The following is a 19470-nucleotide window of genomic DNA, read 5'->3' on the forward strand; positions in this document are numbered from 1 at the left end:
AGCTGGACTGCTTGGTAATAGTGACCATAATGTAGATCATAGGGACCTCAGGAGGTCATCTAGTCCAACCCCCTGCTCAAAGCAGGACTAATCCCCAGATTTTTACCCCAGGTCCCCAAATGGCCCCCTCAAGGATTGCAAATCACAACCCTGGGTTTATCAGGCCAATGTTCAAACCACTGAGCTATCCCTCCCCCCCTTGAAGTGTCATTGAGTCCAGCCCCCAGCCTTCACTAAGCAGGACTAAGGACTGATTTTGCCCCAGTTCCCTAAGTAGCCCCCTAAAGGCTTGAACTCACAATCCTGGGTTTTGCAGGCCACTGCTCAAACCACTGAGCTATCCCTGTGGTGGGGAAAATGCTATAGTGCCCCAACACTGTAGCATTTCATTTCAGAAAGGGGAACAACACAAAAATGAGGAGGTTAGTGAAACAGAAATTAAAAGGTACAGTACCAAAAGTAAAATCCCTGCAAGCTGCAGGGAAACTTTTTAAAAACACCATAATAGAGGCTCAACTTAAATGTATACCCCAATTTAAAAAAACATAGAGAACCAAAAAAGTGCCGCCATGGCTAAACAACAAAGTAAAAGATGCAGTGAGAGGCAAAAAGGCATCCTTTAAAAAGAGGACGATAAATCCTAATGAGGAAAATAGAAAAGAGCATAAACTCTGGCAAATGAAATGTAATAATTGTGACAGACCCAAACCAGTGGGGTACAGGAGTCTGGTAGAGGGCAAATATACTGGTCACTGGATGAATAGTTTTCTGATCCCTGAGTGACCAGAGCAGAGGCTGCACTAGAGTAATCAGGAACCTGCTAGAACCAATTAAGGCAGAGAGGCTGATTAGATCACCTTCAGCTAATTAAGGCAGGCTAATCAGGGCACCTGGGTTTAAAAAGGAGGAAGTGTGTGTGAGAAGCTGGGAGCAAGAGGTGTAAGGAGCTGAGAGTGAGAGCTGCTGGAGGACTAAGGAGTTCAAGCATCACTAGACACCAGGAGGAAGGTCCTGTGGTGAGGATAAAGAAGGTGTTTGGAGGAGGCCATGGGGAAGTAGCCCATGGAGTTGTAGCTGTTACATGAGGCACTATAAACAGCTGCAATCCACAGGGCCTTGGGCTGGAACCCAGAGTAGAGGGTGGGCCTAGGTTCCCCCCAAACTTCCCAGTTCCTGGTCAGACACAGGAGAAGTTGATCCAGACTGTGGGGAAGATCACTGAGGTGAGACAATCTGCCAATAAATGCAGGACCCACCAAGCCAGAGGAGGAACTTTGTCACATAATATAATTAGAAAGACCAAAAAAGAATTTGAAGACTAGCTAGTCAAAGACTCCAAAAGTAATAGCAGCAATTTTTTTAAATACATCAGAAGCAGAAAGCCTGCTAAACAACCAGTGGGGCCACTGGATGATCAAGATTCTAAAGGAGCTTTCAAAGATGATATGGCCATTGTGGAGAAAGTAAATTAATTCTTTGCATCATTCTTCACTATTGAGAATGTGAGGGAGATTCCCAAACTTGAGCCATTCTTTCTGGATGACAGATCTGAGGAACTGTCCCCAAATTGAGGTGTCATTAGAGGAGGTTTTGGAACAAATTGATAAACTAAATAGTAATAAGCCTCCAGGACCTGATGGTATTCACCCAAGAGTTCTGAAGGAACTCAAATGTGAAATTGCAGAACTACTAACTGTTGTCTGTAACCTAACATTTAAACCAGCTTCTGTACCAAATGACTGGAGGATAGCTAACGTGACACTAATTTTTAAAAAGGGCTCCAGAGGTGATCCTGGCAACTACAGGCCAGTAAGCCTCACTTCAGTACTGGGCAAATTGATTGAAACTATTGTAAACAACAAAATTGTCAGATGCATAGAGGAACATAATTTGTTGGGAAATTTGTTGTCAACATGGTTTTTGTAAAGGGAAATCATGCCTCACCAATCTAGTAGAATTCTTTGAGCGCATCAACAAGCATGTGGACAAGGGGGAGCCAGTGGATATAGTGTATTTAGATTTTCAGAAAGCCCAGTATGAACAGAAGGATAATGGAACAGACTGCCTAAGGAGGTTGTGGAAGCTCCTTTACTGGAAGCTTTCAAAAGGAGGCTGGATAGCTGTTTGCCTTGAATGGGTTAAACACAACAAATCCTGCATCTTGGGAGAAGATTAGACTAGATGACTCTTGTGGTCCCTTCTGATTCTCTGATTTTATTATTTATGGGGCAAGTTCGATGGTTCTCTAGGAGAAGAAGCAGGTGGCAACTCCCTGATGGAGCGGATGGTCTCTGAAGGGGAGCAGTGTTCCCTAAGTCCCAAATATGCCCAATAGGAGGGATCGACGGGTGGTCATTAAGGCCTCCATGGCATGGGATACCAATGGCTCAGAGTCAAGTGAGGTGATGGCTGCTCCCAGGATCATGCAGGTCTCCTGGGAAATGGATAAGAGTGGTATGGGAGAGGTAATTTTTCTGATGCTTCCGAATCCCCCAAGGAAGAAAAGGCTACAGTGCCATCTGAGAGGTGTACTTTGTGTATGGGCGTGGGGGGAGGGATGGAGGCTCTGAACCGCAGTTTGGAGTCAGTGGAGCATAATGTGTCTGGGCTTTCGTCTCATGCCTAAGGGACTTAGGACATAATAAATCCTCATGGGAAGAGCTAGTGGATAGACCATCTGATCTTTTTGAAGTGGACTGAGAGGAAGACTTTAGACCCATGCTTATGAGAATATTTCTTCCCAACGAGACCCTGCCATGGGTCTGTGGGGTGGATCATCTGGCACCAGAGTTCATCTTCATAGCAGAAGACTCACTCCTTGCTGATTCAGGTCAATGTGCAGGAGATGGGGGGGTTCCCAAGCATGGGTCCGACTGGGGTCTCATGGCCATCCCATGAGATATCTGTGGAGACAAAGTGCCCACCCTTCTCGGGTACGGCTGGGGAAGGACTGACAGATACTGCACTGCGTGGCAATGTGAGCTTCTCCCAGGCAGTAGAGGCAGTGTTGATGGTCATTGCTGATGGAGAAGACAGTGGCCAGGGGGCACAGAGTTTGAAGCCCATAGTTCTGGGCATAGTCCGATATCCAAATGCGGAAGCGCGGGGGAGACCCCTGTAATCTACTCTACAACTACTAAAACTATTCAGACTGGTAAAACTACTAATCTACACATTATTTAAGAATTAATAAAACTATTTACAACTGTTTATTTAGAACGACGTTAGAGATGAGGACACTGAAGTTTCCAATGCAGCAATGAGAAGGAACTGAAGAGGCAGTTGGTCCAACCCACCCTTTACTGCCTTGGTCGGAAGCACGAGGTGAACCAGGGCACATATGCAGACCAATGGACACTACTTTCAAAACTCTCCAACTCCGAGCACATGGTGCACGTGCATAATGCCAGTGGAACACAATAGGAACCATCACTTGAAGAAGAGAGCTAGTTTGCCTTTCTTTTCAGCTGATAGCATCAGGAACCAACTCAGGAGTAAGAATAGCAAAGTTGTTACAAAACTCTTCTGTAAGAGAGCATTTCTTGTTCTTGTTCTTTATATATACACAAATCATTGGCAAGTAATATATGCCCAACTGTGACTGCAATTTCCACCAGGAAAATGCAGGTAGAAAGCTGTGAAATGCAGGGATCTAGAGATTGGTATACAATGAAACGTTAACTTTGTTGAGAAATTGCTCACATTTCTTAAGGTAATCACTGATTAACAGTATATAAGGTACTGGCAGTAAATCCATTTTGCCTAGGCAGAGAGATCATGTCATTGCAGTTTCTTATCTGGAATGTTTTACAAATCAAAAATTACAGTTTGCCAACAATCAGACATAAAAACTAATTTAATAAATCAGAAGCAAGTTACTGACTGTCAAGGGCACTTATATTTAAACCACACATTTGCACTTGCTAGATAAAGCAGGGACTATTGGTAGAGCCAGTTGAATGACTAAAGTGGAGTCCTCTTGCCTTGGGTACAGTCAGTCATTTGCCTCATGTGTGTGCAGGTCAATGCAGTTTGCAGCTTTTCATAGTGGTAATAGCGACCATAATATAATTAACTTTAACATCCTTGTGTGGACTGGGGAATACCACTATAGCATTTAACTTCAGAAAGGGGAACTACAAAAAATGAGGAAGCTAGTTAAATGGAAATTAAAAGGTACAGTTACAAAAGTGAAATGCCTGCAAGCTGCATGGAAACTTTTTAAAACCACCATAATACCTCAAATTAAAAAAAAACATAGTAAGAGACTAAAAAAAAATGCAACCATAACTATACAATAAAGTAAAGGAAGTGGTCAGAGGCAAAAAGGCCTTCTTTAAAAATTGGAAGTAAAATCCTATTGATGAAATTAGAAAAAAGCATAAACTCTAGCAAATCAAGCATAGAAGCATTATTAGGCAGGACAAAAAAGAATCTGTTGAGCACCTAGCAAAAGACTTGGAAACTAACAACAAAAAACTATTTTTAGTATGGCAGAAGCGGTAGGTCTGCCAAACAATCAGTACATACACTGGACGATCGAGATGCTAAATGAGCACTCAAGGAAGATAAAGTTAAATTAATTCTTTGCATCGGTCTTCACTGCAGATGATGTGAGGGAGATTCCCACACCTGAGCCACTCTTTTTAGGTGAGAAACATGAGGAACGGTCCCAGACTGAGATGTTGTAACTTACTGATCAATTAAACAGCAATAAATCACCAGGACTGCTTGGTATTCATGCAAGATTTCTGAAGGAATTCAAATATGAAACTGCACAATTACTAGCTGGTATGTAATCTATCACTTAAAACAGCTTCTGTACCAGATGACTGGAAGATAGCTAATGTGACACCATTTTTTAAAAAAAGGTCCAGAGGTGATCCTGGCAATTACAGACCAGTGGTTTACTTAACTTCAGTACCAGGCAAAGTGGTTGAAATTATAGTAAAGAACAGAATTATCTAACACAAAGATGAACACGATTTGTTGAGGAAGAGTCAACAGGGCTTTTGCAAAGGTAAATCATGCCTCATCAATCTACTAGAATTCTTTGAAGTGGTCAATAAATATGGGGAAAAGAGTGATGCAGCAGATATAGTGTACATAGACTTTCAGAAAGACTTTGACAATGTCCCTCACCAAGACTCTTAAGCAAAGTAAGCAGTCTTGGGATAAGAAGGAAGGTCCTCTCATGGATCAATAACTGGTTAAAAAAGAGGAAACAAAGGGTATGAATAAATAGTCTGTTCTCAGAATGGAGAGAGGTAAATAGCGGTTCCCCCATGGATCTGTACTGATACCAGTGCTATTTAAATGTATTCAGAAATGATCTGGAAAGAGGAGTAAATACTGAAGTGGCAAAATTTGTAGATAACACAAAATTACCCAAGATAAGTCAGTCCAAAGCAGACTGAGAAGAGTTACAGTCACAATGCTGGGTGACTGGGCAACAAAATAGCAGATGAAATTCAATGTTGATAAATGCAAATGAATGTGCATTGGAAAATATAATCTCAACTAAATATACAAAATGATTTAAATTAGTTGTTACTATTCCAGAAAAAGATCTTTGAGTCATTGTAGGCAGAAGTGCAGCCAGGGGGTTCCACATGCTGCCCCCACTCCAAGCGCCAGCTCTGCAGCTGGAAGCCATGGCCAATGGAGCTGTGGGGATGGTGCCTGCGGGTAGAGGCAGCGTGCAGAGCTGCCTGGTCGTGCCTATGCCTTGCAGATGAGAGATATATTGCTGCTTCCAGGTAGCCTTCCCCCCTTCCCCCCCCTGAGGTAAGCACTGCCCAGAGCCCTCACCCCCACCTGCACCTCAACCCACCCCTGAGCCCTCTCCTACACCCAAACTCCTGCTGCTGCTGGGGGGTGAGGGGCAGGGGGCAGTGGCCTGAGACTGACCCTGCAGCGACTGGCCCGGGGGCTGCCCGAGCTGCTCAGGCTGCCCCTGGGCCAGCTGCACCAGTTGCTGCAGAATCCATGACTTCTGTGACCTCCATGACAGACTCGCAGCCTTATCCATTGGTCTGACCCAGTATGGCCATTCTTATGTTCTTAAACTATTTCTATAAATTTTAGACAAAGATTTACAATTATTCCTTTTGAAAAATCTCAATTGCCAAGCTCATCCAGACTCCTCATTGCTCTAACACAATGGTTTTCAAACTTTTTAGACTGAGTACTTCCTTACAAATAATGCAGTGTACCTCATACCCCATCTGAGATAGGCAGAGGTGACATGTGCTACCCCAGATTTCTGCCTTCCATTTAGCAACAGCTTCAAGAGGTTTTCAAATTGTGGGGCGTGGGGACCCAGGGGAACTTTCAGGGGGGTGAGCAGGGATGCTACAGGAATCAGGGAGGGAGTGCCACCTTAACCCCCGACTCACCTCAGTGGGGCACCCAGCCTGTCTGGAATGGGTGGAGGAGGGGTGTGACCAAAAATTGTAACTGAAAGGGGACTCAGCTCAAAAACTGAGCCGCCTCACATCGCCGCTCACCCCACCGAACATTCCTCCAACACCCCAGGGGGGTGCGCACCACAGTTTGAAAATCTTGCTATGAAATAAAATGTGTTGTCCACCATTTCAAGATTTTTCTCATGTACCCCCCTGACGAGAGCTCGTGTACCCCTAGGATTATGTGTATCCCTTTTGAAAACCACTATCTAACATATGCTCCTTAAAACACATCCAATCTGAGACTTCTCTAATCTGCTGCCCTTTGGGCTTTGGGTTCAGAAGCCTATAGCATAAGAGCAAAGCAGTGAGATGTCCCTGTTATCTCAAATGCTAAACAAAGCAATTGGGCTGGGACTGGTCTGAACCAGGGCTTTACCAGGTTGTCCAGTTCGGGGTCATCACTGAAGAATGGTTTGTGTTCCTGCTCCTGCTGGTGTACAAAGTTCTCAATGTCCACGTCAAAGCTGGCAGAGGTGATGCACTCGGAGCCCTGTGTTGCCTGCTCACACTTCTCAAACAGCAGCGTCAGGAGTGGGAAAAGAGGATGCCTGGAGAGACAGGAAATCACAACATTCTTTCTGTAAAGCCATCTTCCTATGTATTTAACTGATTTCAGCTTTCTGCGCCAGAGTGTGGGCGAGTATTACATTCACTCACCAGCTAAATAAAGGCATTCTCTTTTCCAGTCTCATTCTCGTCTTGTTTTCTAACCTTTAATTTACACTTGCCTCTGGGAGGTAGAGGATTTCTTATGCTGCTAAAATGTCAAAACGGCAGCCAGACAAACAGGTAAATCTCCCAAACGTATCTGTAGGCACCCTATTCTGATCAGTTCTATAAAGCAAATTCCACTGGCTGTAATGTCACAGGGTCAGTTACCAACATTACTACAGGGGTTAGGGTCCAATTCTGATTGGACTGAAGTTGGTCAGATGGTGCCATAACTTATAGTTGTTTTGAAGAGGTTTTGAGCAGCTGGATTTGGATGCTATAGAAAAAGGGTAAACTTTCATAGCAGGGGCAGTTATATTTCCTATTCCTATAGGCTGTGCTATCTCCTCTTGGGCCCCTTAGAGGGGGGTGGACACCATCTACAAAGCTTGGTTCACATAGGAAGTTCTTCGTGGCCTAAAACTCATGCATGATTTGATGTTGGTTCTGCCCACAGTAGCACTGATAACAGTAATAGCGCACAGCAGTCCTGGGGATCACGGCATATATGGAGCCAGCAAAGCACAAAGAGGCAGCACATAGGGTCATATCACTTGCATACCTATGAAAGGATCCAGTGAGAAGGATCCCAATGGCTGTACTCACCTTGATGGGGTCAGAGGGAGCCTTACTCCTCCGGGTTGGACTCTTTAAATTATTGCTTGTGTGATGGCCATGGGGGGAGACTTTCTCTTTCAGGTCTGTGCCTCAGTGAGTCTGAGGCTGGTCCAAAACTGAAAAAAAGTCTTGGGACCCATGATAATTGAATCCATATGTGCTGGACTTTATTTGGACATAATTCAAAATTTCAACTAAAATTAAATGATCCAAACATTGAATTTGGACCATTTCCCCCAGCTCGGCCAGTGAGGCTGCGAAAGATCCTCCAAGGCGAACAGACCTTACCCAAAGGGTCGAAGCCTCAGCCTCAGTTGCCTAAACATCCTTTCCATGAGTTGCCTCATAATGTACCAGCCCAACATGGTTACGCACTGCATTGCCACCTCCCACAATGATGTTTCCCCACCCCTGTGTTCCTCAGTCTCCCAAGCCCTGATTCTGTTTTGTCTTGTATGTGTTTGTTTTGTCTTAGTTAGACTCTCAGTTCTCCAGGACACACAATGTGTCTCTTGTGTTTGGAAAGTGCCGTGTAATTTACAGCCCTCCATCAATGGTTTATAGTAACAAATGTACCATTCCAATACTATTCCACAACCTGCTGCCCTGTGGGCAGTCAACATCCTGCTTTATGGTTTCTGCAGTTTGCTACCCCTGCTCTTTGGATGGCTGACAATGTCTTCATAGACGGTCACCTAACAGCTTTCAGAGGGCGCCAACAGCTTGTCCATTTTGAGCTGAAAGTGCCTAGGCACCAAAGACAAAATTGTCAAAAGTAGCCTTGGACTTTGGGTGCTTCACATTGTTGGCGCCCAGGATGAGACATCCAAAACACTGCAATGCCCTAAATCAGGGGCTGTTTATAGGTAATTTCAGCCCAACTGACTGGAATATGCTTCCTGTTTTAATAACTGAATACCTATAAACCTACACTGTATTCTTCTGAATGTGTCTAGCTATGAAATAAGAGATAGTCTTCCAAAATGCACCACATCGCCCCCCAATTCACACCACAACTGGATAGGTCAGCCCTTTTTAAGTACAACAGAGAACAAAACCACCTTTTCAAACCACTTAACCGTCTTCTTAGCCTGAACTCCTTAGCTGTGGTCAAGATTACCCCTTAGCAAAAGTAGGGGAGGGTGAGAGGTCACCTCGATACACTCGGAACCTTACAGTATCTTTCCCACAAGGGAGCGGATACCTCAGTCATGAGCTCATTGTAACATTTTGGAATGTTCTCTTTTCTTGATCTTTTAAGGGTTTTTGAACCTTTGAAAATAATAAAATAAAATAATAATAATCATAAATTAATAATACCAGCAAACAATAACAAGGAGCAAAATAGACAAGTAAAAAAAATTGCCAAACTCATCACACTTTGGACCACCTCTGCTATCAAGTTATTTATTATATAGACTCGTCTGGTGCAGGTGATGATCCTCAAGAACCCATTCATCTGAGCCCCTCTATCTCCCCAGCCTAATCTTAATTCCCTTGCCTCTTGCCTCTCAGTATTTAGCAGCCTCTACCCTGGAAGGATTCCCACCACCTCTATCCTTCCTGTATCTCGCTGATAACAGTGACTTCAGTGAACTCAAAAGTGTTCAAGTGATCTTCTCAGAGATCTTACCTGTCACATAAGCAAATGAAGACAGAAGGCAGAAGATTCTGGAAGTGAACTGCTGGTTAGGTAAGCAGCAGCGGGTTATGGATTTCTGGAACAATGGCCCACTTTCTGTGAAGAGGGGGCTGTACAGTTAGGCTGGCCTCTGTCTCAATAGGAAACCCAATCTCTTTGGGGACAGGCCAGCTAGAGTAGTCAGGAGGGTGTTAAACTAATAGCAAAAGGGAAGGGTAAAAGGCGAAAAGATATGAGCACTCAGCACAAAATCAAGATGTTGAGAAGAGAAGGTAACTCACCTTGTGCAGTAACTGTGGTTCTTCAAGATGTGTGTCCCACTCTAGATGTGCTTGCATCTCATGTGCCTCAGATTAGAGATTTTAGGTGGCAAAGTCCGTTCTGCCCACACATCGCCCTCCCCATCTCATGCCCTGCACCAGGGCTATATAGTGCTGTGTGGACGAACTGCCCTCAGTTCCTTCTCTACCATGAAGCTCACTGAAAATAACTCCAAAGCAGAAAGGAGGAGAGTAGGTACTGGAACACCTATAGGGGGGCACATCTCAAAGAACCACAGTTACTGCACAAAGTGAGTAACCTTTGTTAATTCTTTGAATATTGTCCCTATGGGTGCTCCCCTCTCAGTGACTCCACAGCAGTATCCCTAACGGATGGGTGTGACAAGGTGTACCTACCCCACACCAGCCCGAAAGGGTTAACTGTGCTTTGCAGGCTGAGGAAGAATCGCCCTTCTGACTCTGCTGCGCCTGCTCAGCCAGGAGGCAGAATATGAAAAGAAGCAGCCCAACTCAGCCTGGGCAGGCTACTGAAGGGAGAGGACGCAGACTGCAGCCTCTCTCCAGGGAGCTGCTACAGGCCCTGACTAAAAAGCCTCAGCATATAGCGCTCCAGATGGACTCCAGGCTGCCTGATGAGCCTGGAGAAGAGACTGCGCTGGCAGGAGCTAGCCCATTTGAGAATCCCAGAGCCCTGGGGGAACCATGGAGTATCACAGAGGGAGAAAGGGTCGGAAGCAGCCCAGGGGACTTAAACTTTTCTCCGGTGAGTGAACTGGGGAACCAGTTAGCGTGTTTTGGGAGGATCCCCCGACTCATTGGCGAGCACCACCGCCAGGGCCCTGGGCTGGGAGTCCAAGGAGCAGGGAGGGCCCAAGTCCCCCAACCCTGGGTGCCACACACCGCTAAGTGGCATCCCACTTCCCCAATGAGCCAATCAGCCACGCAATCCCACAGAAGTGGGTTATTTTATTGACTCTGGCAATTGCTCCACATTACCCTGAGTGGAAGGGCCGTTTTATTGACTCCAGCCCTTAGGTCATGCTGCCCTGAGTGGAAGGGCCATTTTATTGACTCAAGCCCTTAGGCCATGCTGCCCTGAGTGGAAGGGCCGTTTTATTGACTCCAGTCCTTAGGCCATGCTGCCCTGAGTGGAAGGGCCATTTTACTGACTCGAGCCCTTAGGCCATGCTGCCCTGAGTGGAAGGGCCATTTTATTGACTCAAGCCCTTAGGCCATGCTGCCCTGAGTGGAAGGGCCGTTTTATTGACTCCAGTCCTTAGGCCATGCTGCCCTGAGTGGAAGGGCCGCTTTATTAACGTCACTAGGCCATACTACCATGTTTTAAGACAGATTCACAAACACAGGACCTAACTGACTGCTATACAGTTTTTTAACTTCTTCTGTCCATACGTGATCCGGCACTTGGGACAGAGTGTACCTATCCCATGACAATAGCACTTTGGTATCGAGTCTAGAATTGAGGATAAAATAGTGGAGCCAAATATGGCATTGGATGCTGAGGCATGAGTGACTGTGCAAAGTTCAGCGAATGTATGACTGGATGTCCACTATACATATCTGCAGCTAGAATATTCTTGAGGAAGGCTATGGAAGTGGAGAGAGATCTCATGGAGTGAGTTTATATTCTAGAAGGAGGTTGAAGATCATGAGACTGGCAGTAGTAAATAATACAACCTGATAACCATCTGGAGAGTCTTTGCTTGGAAATTGGGGATTAGTTCTGTCCACAATTGAGAGAAAGTCTGGGAGATTTCCTGAAGGGCTTAGTTCTATCTAAATAAAAGGCTAATGCCCTTCTGACATCAAGAGTGTATAATGACACATCACTTTTGACCTGGTGTGGTTTAGGAAAGAGAACTGGAAGGTGAATAAGTTGGTTTATATGGAAGTCCAAAGATATTTTCGGCAGGAACTTGGGATGTGGACTTAGTGTGACCTTGTTTTTAAAGAAAAGTAAAGGGGACTATTCCGTTAGATCACTAACTCCCCTACTCTTTGATCAGTAGTAATGGCCAATAGAAATGTGGTCTTCATAGACAGACGTAAAAGGGAACAAGTGGCCATGGCTTCCTAGGGGGTGTGTGTGTCTGTGTGTGTCTCATAAGACATCTGAGTACAAAGTTGAGGTCCCATGCTGGTGTGGGGCATCTGATTTGTGGAAAGAGCTTACCCAGTCCCTTGAGGAACCTTATTGTTGTTCGATGAGCAAAAACAGAAAATCCTTTTATCATGTGATGGAAGGCCATGACAGCTGCGAGGTGCACCTTTACAGTGCTTAGAGATAACCCAGACCTTTTTAGCTAGAATACAAATGATAGTGGAGAGGATGTAGGTGAAATGGGCTTTGAGTCACACCAGTGTTTGAATCTCTTCCACTTTTGGACATATGTGTCACGAGTGAGTTGTTTCCTGCTGTGCAACAGCACTGTCCATGTCCTCAGAACAGATTGTTTCTAACCCCTCAAACCATCTATCAGCCATGCCTTGAACCTGGAGACTGGGGAGATGAATTTGACCAGCATGCTGGGAGAGGAGATGGGGAACAGGCTAGAGAATGATTGGCTGACAAACAGCGAGTTGACATAAGGAAACCATATTTGTCTTGGTCACGTGAGCACTACAAGAATAACCTTGTCTTTTTCTTTATTTATCTTGAGCAGCACCTTGGATATTAAGGAAATCAGTAGAAATGCATACAAGAGTCCTCAGTTCCAATCCAGGAGAAAGGTGTCTCTCAGGGAGTGGTGATCCAGACCAGTTCTGGAGCAGAAATGGGAGCATTTCTTGTTCTTGGCTTTGGCAAACAGGTCTATCTGTGAGACATCCCAATGTAGAAATATGCAGTGGATATAGTGGGATCTCTCTCCAATTCATGATCTTGCAAGAGGCATCTGCTGCAAGCATTTGCTGGGGTGTTTTGTATGCCAGAAGGTAAGCAACTGAGATGTTGATCTGGTGCAATGTGCACCAAATCCAGAGTCTCACTGCTTCAGCACAGAAGGCAGTTTATGTAAAATATACATGACATGCTGTCCATCATGATCTTTATATGTTTGCCCCTAATCAGTGGCAGGAAATAAATACAGGAATTTCTGACTGCTATGAGTTCCAGCAAGTTAATGTGTACTGTGGACACAACAGAAGACCACCTGTCTTGAATAGTATGGTGTTCCGGTGGGCTTCCCATCCCAATAGGGATGCATTCATTGTTATTAATGATGTTGGGAGTGGCTGAATGAAGGAGACCCCAGCACAAACATTGTGAGGGTTCTTCCACCATTTGACGGACTTTTTAACTACTGAAGGCATAGAGAGTAATTTGTTTAAGATGTGTTTGCTTAGTGAGTAAATAATTCTGAGCCACCTTTGGCTGTTACTGCACTGAGGTAGACTCCTATGAACACCAGATGTTGTACCAGAGTGAAGGTGGGCTTTTGGATGTTTAATTGTAGTCTCAGTCAGAGGAATAGGTCCCCGGCCTTCTGTGTGGCCATCAAACCTTTGCTGAAGGACTGCGCTTTGAGCAGGCAATCATCTAAGTATGGAAAGATCAGGATTCTTTGTTTGTGGAGTTGTGTCAATTCCACAGAAAGGACTGTTGAGAACACTCTGCGTGCAGAGGAGAGACTGAACAGGAGCACTGTGTGTTGAAAGTGCTCTTGACCCAGGGTGAATCATAGAAACCTTCTGTGGGGGGGTGGAACACTAAATGGAAGCAAGTGTCCTGGAGATTGATGGCTGAGAACCAGTCCTCTTCATCCAGTGATGGAATCAGTGCTGCAAGGCTTACCATTTTGAACCACTAAACATTTACAAATCTGTTATGTGATCTTAGATCTAAAACGGATCTCCAACAGCCATTCCCTTTTGGTACCAGGAACTACCTGGAATAAAATCCCTTCCCTCTGTGTTGGATAGGAACTGATTCTGTAGCACCCAGATTCAGGAAATAATCGATTTCCTGTCGCAAAAGGTGCTGTTGAGAGGGGTCCCGGAAAAGGAACAGGGAGGGTGGGTGGAGGAAGATAAAATTAATAGACTATCCTATTGAAATAATATCCTACACCCACTTGACCATAGTGATATGTTCTTAGTTCTGACAAAAATGAAAAAGGTGGACATTGAAGCAGGAGAAACATATGGATTGTTGTAGCAGCTAAGAATGGGTGTGGTAACTTAGGCTACTCCTGGGGGAATTCTACACCACTGCACATGTGCAGAATTCATGTCCCACATAGAATATTTTTCTCTGCAGAAAATATATTTTGCCAGGGAAGTGCTGTAGTTATGCCTTTTGCCCACGGAGCTGCTGTGGTGCCAGAACACAGAGAAGCCACTCCCAGTCAGGATCATCTCTAGCTGTGGATAGGGAAAAGAAGATGCTTCTTCCTCATAGAACCCTGCCCGTGAGGCAAGGTTAGGAGGCATCAGATTTGGGGGAGACAGATAGCATGGGGCATATGGAGCTGCTTGGGGGTCATAGACTGGAGTTCAGAAGGGCTAGTGGGAGGGGACAGACTAGGGCAGAGGCTGAATGGGAGTGGGGATGCAGGGACACATGGGGAGGAGGGTAGCTGAGTGGGGGTGCAGGGACTCATGGGGATGAGGGTACAAGGACACATGGGGACGGGGGGGCTGATTGGGGGTGCAGGGCCACAGGGAGAGAAGAGTGGCTGAGTGGGGGTGCAGGGACTCATGGGGATGGGGGTACAAGGACACATGGGGATAAGGGAGGTGGGGTGGCTAAGTGGGGATACAAGGATACATGGGGATGGGGGGTACAGGGACACATGGGGACAGGGGCAGATGTGCCTGACTGAATAAGAGAGACTAGAGGTCATCCAGGGTCTGCATGAGGATGTCTCCATAGCAATCCCTTGCCCCCCGCCCAGAAAAAACTTGTCCAATACTTCTCTCATCCACACCCAACAACTCTCCAAATTGACACCTTGGTTCCATCCAACCAATTACTTCCATCTCCTTCAGCTCCTCCTTTACCCCTGACTCCACCAAGCCTTCACAATTCTTCTGAGGGGTGCGAGAAATGGATTTCTATATTGTAGTTCAAATGAATTATTACTCAAAGGTCTGTCTTAATATAGCCAATAAAGAATCCATTTGTCAAAAAACATTTCCTGAATCTTTTTTGTTGTCTATATTATTACAGACATACTTGTTGACAGATATTTTGAAAAAAAATTACCAGAATAATTGAAACTGGCATGTGTTATTTTGACAAATAAAATATGCAGAATTTTAAAATATTGTGCATAAAATTTAATTATTTTTTTGGTACAGAATTCCCCCACGAGTATCAGGACATTGACTAACCTGTTAAAATTGATTTTTCAAGCTAGTTAGTTGTGAAGTCTATGCCTGTGTAGCAACAGGTCTCTTTCTCTGAAATTGTTGTCTCTTGTGCTGGGGTTCATAATGCCTCTGGAAGGCAGGAAACTGAGTAGGCCAAGATCGCTGTGCAATCTGGGACTTACTGAATCTTCTTTTTTGTGCAGAGGTATAAATTCCAAGAGCATGCAAGGTGGCTCTAGGGTCTTTCAAGGTGTGCAAGGATTCATCAATTTTCTTGGTAAACAACTTTGATCTTTCAAAGGGAAGGTCCTTGACTGTAGTTTGCACATCCCTCAGAAAACCTGAGAACTAAAGCCAGGGAACCCTCCTCATGACCACCACTATGAAGAAGACAAAAACAGCTGTATCATAGAATCATAGAATATTAGGGTTGGAAGAGACCTCAAGAGATCATCTAGTCCCATACCCTGCTCAAAGTAGGACCAATACCAACTAAATCATCCCAGCTAGGGCTTTGTCAAGCCAGGCCTTAAAAACCTCTCAGGATGGGGATTCCACCAACCCCCTAGGTAACTCTTTCCAGTGCTTCACCACCCTCCTAGTGAAATAGTGTTTCCTAATATCCAACCTAGACCTCCCCCACTGCAACTTGAGACCATTGCTTCTTGTTCTGTCATCTGGCACCACTGAGAAAAGCCTAGCTCCATCCTGTTTGGAACTCCACTTCAGGTAGTTGAAGGCTGTTATCAACCTTCCCCCTCACTGTTCTCTTCTGCAGACTAAATAACCCCAGTTCCCTCAGCCTCTCTTTTGAATGCCTCAGCAGCATTCAAAGAGGCCTGCAGAGATGTCCTTGCAAGCAGTTGGCCATCTGCAATGATCACCTGAAATTGCTCCCTCTGTTCCATCTACCACTGGAAGTTGCTCAATAAAGGCATTCAGTTTTGAGTAATTAGTGTGGCTGTGTTTTGCCATAAGGGCTTGGTAATTGACAATCTTAAATTGTAAGGTAGCTGACAAGTATGATTTACAGCCAAATAAATCACAACACTTAAAATCTTTGTAGTATGTCATCAATTTAGTATGGTGCTATCTGCCACATTAATTCACAGCATCAACCACGAGGGAGTTTTGGGATGCTGTGAAAATAAAAAGTCTGAGTTGCTGGAAGAAACATAGTATCTTTTGCCCACTTTCTTACAGGTGAGTGGTATTGTGGCCAGAGTATGCCATATTATTTTTGCTGGATCCAACAAGACCTCATTAATGGGTAATGTGATGCGGGCAGACGAGGAGGTACCAAGTAACTTATGTTGTGACTCCTTAACTTCCTCTAGTAGAATTTGCAAGGAGTCTGCTATCCTTTTAATAAGGTCATGAAATTGTTTAAAATCATCTGCCAACGCGGCATAACAGTTTTGTCAGTGGTGGATGAAGAGATGTTGGATGTAGAAGTAATCTCTTTGTCCAATCTCACCTCCTGTTCCTCAAAGGTCTCATCGTGTGGATCAGGAGCCCTAGAGAGAAAAGCTGGTGGGAAGTGCCTTCTCTTTTCCCAGCAAGAAGCACTAGGGTAGGCTGCCAAGAATCCCAGTAGGGCCACTGAGGTGGTGCATAAGACCAAAGTGCTTGGTACCAAGGCTCTAGGGGATTCTGTCAGTACCAGTTTAGAAGAGCTGATCTCTCTGGTGCTCTGTTCATCTGATGATACTGATCTTCTGAAGCCTGAACTTTTAAAGTCCTTGCTGGTGGTGAAGGTACCTAAGGAGACTGCTGCCTTGTGGGAACTGAGTCGGAGATCAGTGGATGCCAAGGTGGTCAACATGGTCAGAGACTGTCTCTTTGCAGTAGATTCTTTACCCAGGGGACTTGAAGCCCACTTCCTAGAGACTTTTTGAGAGGATTCCAGCGATTTCTTCTTTGACTCTCTAGAGAGTGTCTCATGGAAGAAGCTGATGCAGTTGGCCTGGTTGGGACCATTGTATGGGGGATCCTAGGGCTGAAGTCAGAAGCTGGTCAGAGCAAACTCTTCATCATAATGAGACATACTTTTAGTTCCTGTTTTTTCTGCCCCCTGACTTTAACTTGATGCAGAAATTACATTTTTGAGGAACGTGTGACTCCCCGAGACAGTGCATACAATGGGAATGTCCATCACTGACTGGGATAGCCTCTCATCATGAAAGGCAATGTTTAAACCCATGAGAACTGGGCATAAACTTTCTGGATTTCAATTCCCCTGAGGGGAAGAAATAAAGAAAAATAGTCAGATGGGCAACAGCTGTGAACCTAATAACAATACATTTTTTAATTTTTTTGGAGGGTAAACTAAAAAAAGAAAAGGAAAAGGATTACTACCACTAACTAAAAGAAACTCTAGGAACTAACACTATTATGAATGAGAGGAAAAAAACGGTTGCAATAATCTCAGCTGGGATGCTGCTGAGTCTCTGTCTTAGGCATAGGCAGTTGGGGATCTGAGAGCAGTTTGCTCATGCAGAGCATTATAGCCTGGTGCAGCACATGAGACAAGGAGGGACATGCACAGGCCGAATGGACACTGCTACCTAAAATCTCCAATCTGAGGAACATGGGGCACAAGCGCACCTAGAGTGGAGAAGCCATAGGAATACAACCTGAAGAAGAACAAAATTAACCAAGGAAACAAAGGACATGAAATGAAGAAAGTCTTTAATTTCCTACACACCAGTACTAGGAGCCTGGGTAATAAACACGAGGAAATGGAATTGATCATTTATGAGCATAGGTTTGATCTGGATGGTATTTAGAAAGGGCTGAGTGGCCAAAAAGGGAGGCTGAGTGCTTTACCTATTTCTGAGTCACTGATACGTGGAAGAAATTATCTTAAATGCTTATGGATCAACATCCTAAGAGATAAAGTACAAGATGGGGTACTAGTTGGTGTCCGCTACAGACCACTAAATCACGCTAAGGATCAGGATGACCGCCTTCTTAGGCACCTGTCTATAATGTGCAGGAAAAAAAGGCTGTGTTATCATGGGGGAGTTCAGTTTGAGTGACCTGTGCTGGAGGTCTGATGCTGCCCAGGACTAAAACATCCTTAGAATTTCCAAACACTGTAGGTGACAATTTCCTAACTCAAAAAGCATTGCATCCAACATGTTAGACTTTGTCTTAACAGATAAAGAGGAATTGATCACAGAACTAAAAATTAATAGTAGCTTAGGTACTAGTAATCATGACTTCATCATATTTACAATGTGCAACCAGAACACGTTGCAGGCCAGTAAAATACTTGGTGCTTTAATGGGGCCAGTTTTATAATGCTGAAAAGGGTTACGAGCCAGATTAGCTGGGAGGAAGAATTTAATCAGAAAAATGTGAATGCTAATTGGGAACAATTTAAGAACACTGCACTAGATGCCCAAAAGACCACAATCGAGGAAGACCGTACTGGTTAAAAAACTGACATGGTTTAAAGGAGAAACAAAGGCAACTATTTACAAGAGAAGCAAAGGGACACAGGGAGAAATCTATAGCCAGCAGAGTCGAAGACAATAAAATATTTTAGGAACAAAAAGAATCCTGACAATGGCATTAGTCCATTACTAGATGGAAATGGCAGAAGTATCAATTTCATCATATGGTGATGATAACATCATTTCCATTCCACTAGTTTATTTGGAGGATCTTAAATAGAAGCTACTAAAGTCAGACATTTTAAAATCAGCAGATCCAGATAACTTGCACCCAAGAGTTTTAAAAGATATGGCTGAGGAGCTTATTGGACCATTAATGTTGTTTTCAATAAGTGTTGGAGCACTCGGGTAGATAATAGATTATAGAGATAATAGATTATATAGATAATATACTTGGTGTAATATACTTAGTCTTCTGTAAGGCGTTTCACTTATTATTGTATGACATTTTGATTAAAAAAATAGAACAATATAAAATTAACATGGCTGATATTAAACTGATTAAAAACTGGCTAACAGATAGGTCTCAAACTGTAACTGGGGAATCACCATCAAACAGGTCTGTTTCCAGTGAGGTCCTGTAGGGATCAGTTTTTGACCTTTCACTATTTCACATTTTTATCAGTGACTTGGAAGAAAACATTAAATCGTTATTGATAATGTTTGCAGATGACAAAAAATGAGGGAGTGGTTAATAATGAAGAGGACAGGTCACTGATTTAGAGCGATCTGGATTGCTTGGTAAACTGGGTGCAAACAAATAATATGTGCTTTAATATGGCTACATGCAAATGTATAGCTCTAGGAACAAAGAATATAGGCCATACTGACAAGATAGGGAACTCTATCCAGGGAAGCAGTGACTCTGAAAAAGATTTTGGGATCAAAATGGATAATCATGAGCTACAATGAACTACAATGCAATGTTGTGGCCAAAAGAGTGAGTGTGATCATGG

General features: G+C 44.2%; 1 protein-coding gene across 2 annotated transcripts in view; it reads right to left on the minus strand.

Annotated features, from left to right (window-relative positions):
- Window positions 1-19470, minus strand: part of PKNOX2 (PBX/knotted 1 homeobox 2) — a 640658-nt gene that overhangs the window by 192898 nt on the left and 428290 nt on the right. For both annotated transcript variants that reach the window (XM_075073480.1, XM_032767003.2), the window contains one exon: window positions 6847-7018. In XM_075073480.1, coding sequence (XP_074929581.1) covers window positions 6847-7018 — 172 coding nt within the window. The remainder of the gene's footprint in view (window positions 1-6846; window positions 7019-19470) is intronic.

The sequence above is a fragment of the Chelonoidis abingdonii genome, chromosome 18 (assembly GCF_003597395.2).
Source record: "Chelonoidis abingdonii isolate Lonesome George chromosome 18, CheloAbing_2.0, whole genome shotgun sequence".
In the NCBI taxonomy this organism is placed as follows: domain Eukaryota; kingdom Metazoa; phylum Chordata; order Testudines; family Testudinidae; genus Chelonoidis; species Chelonoidis abingdonii.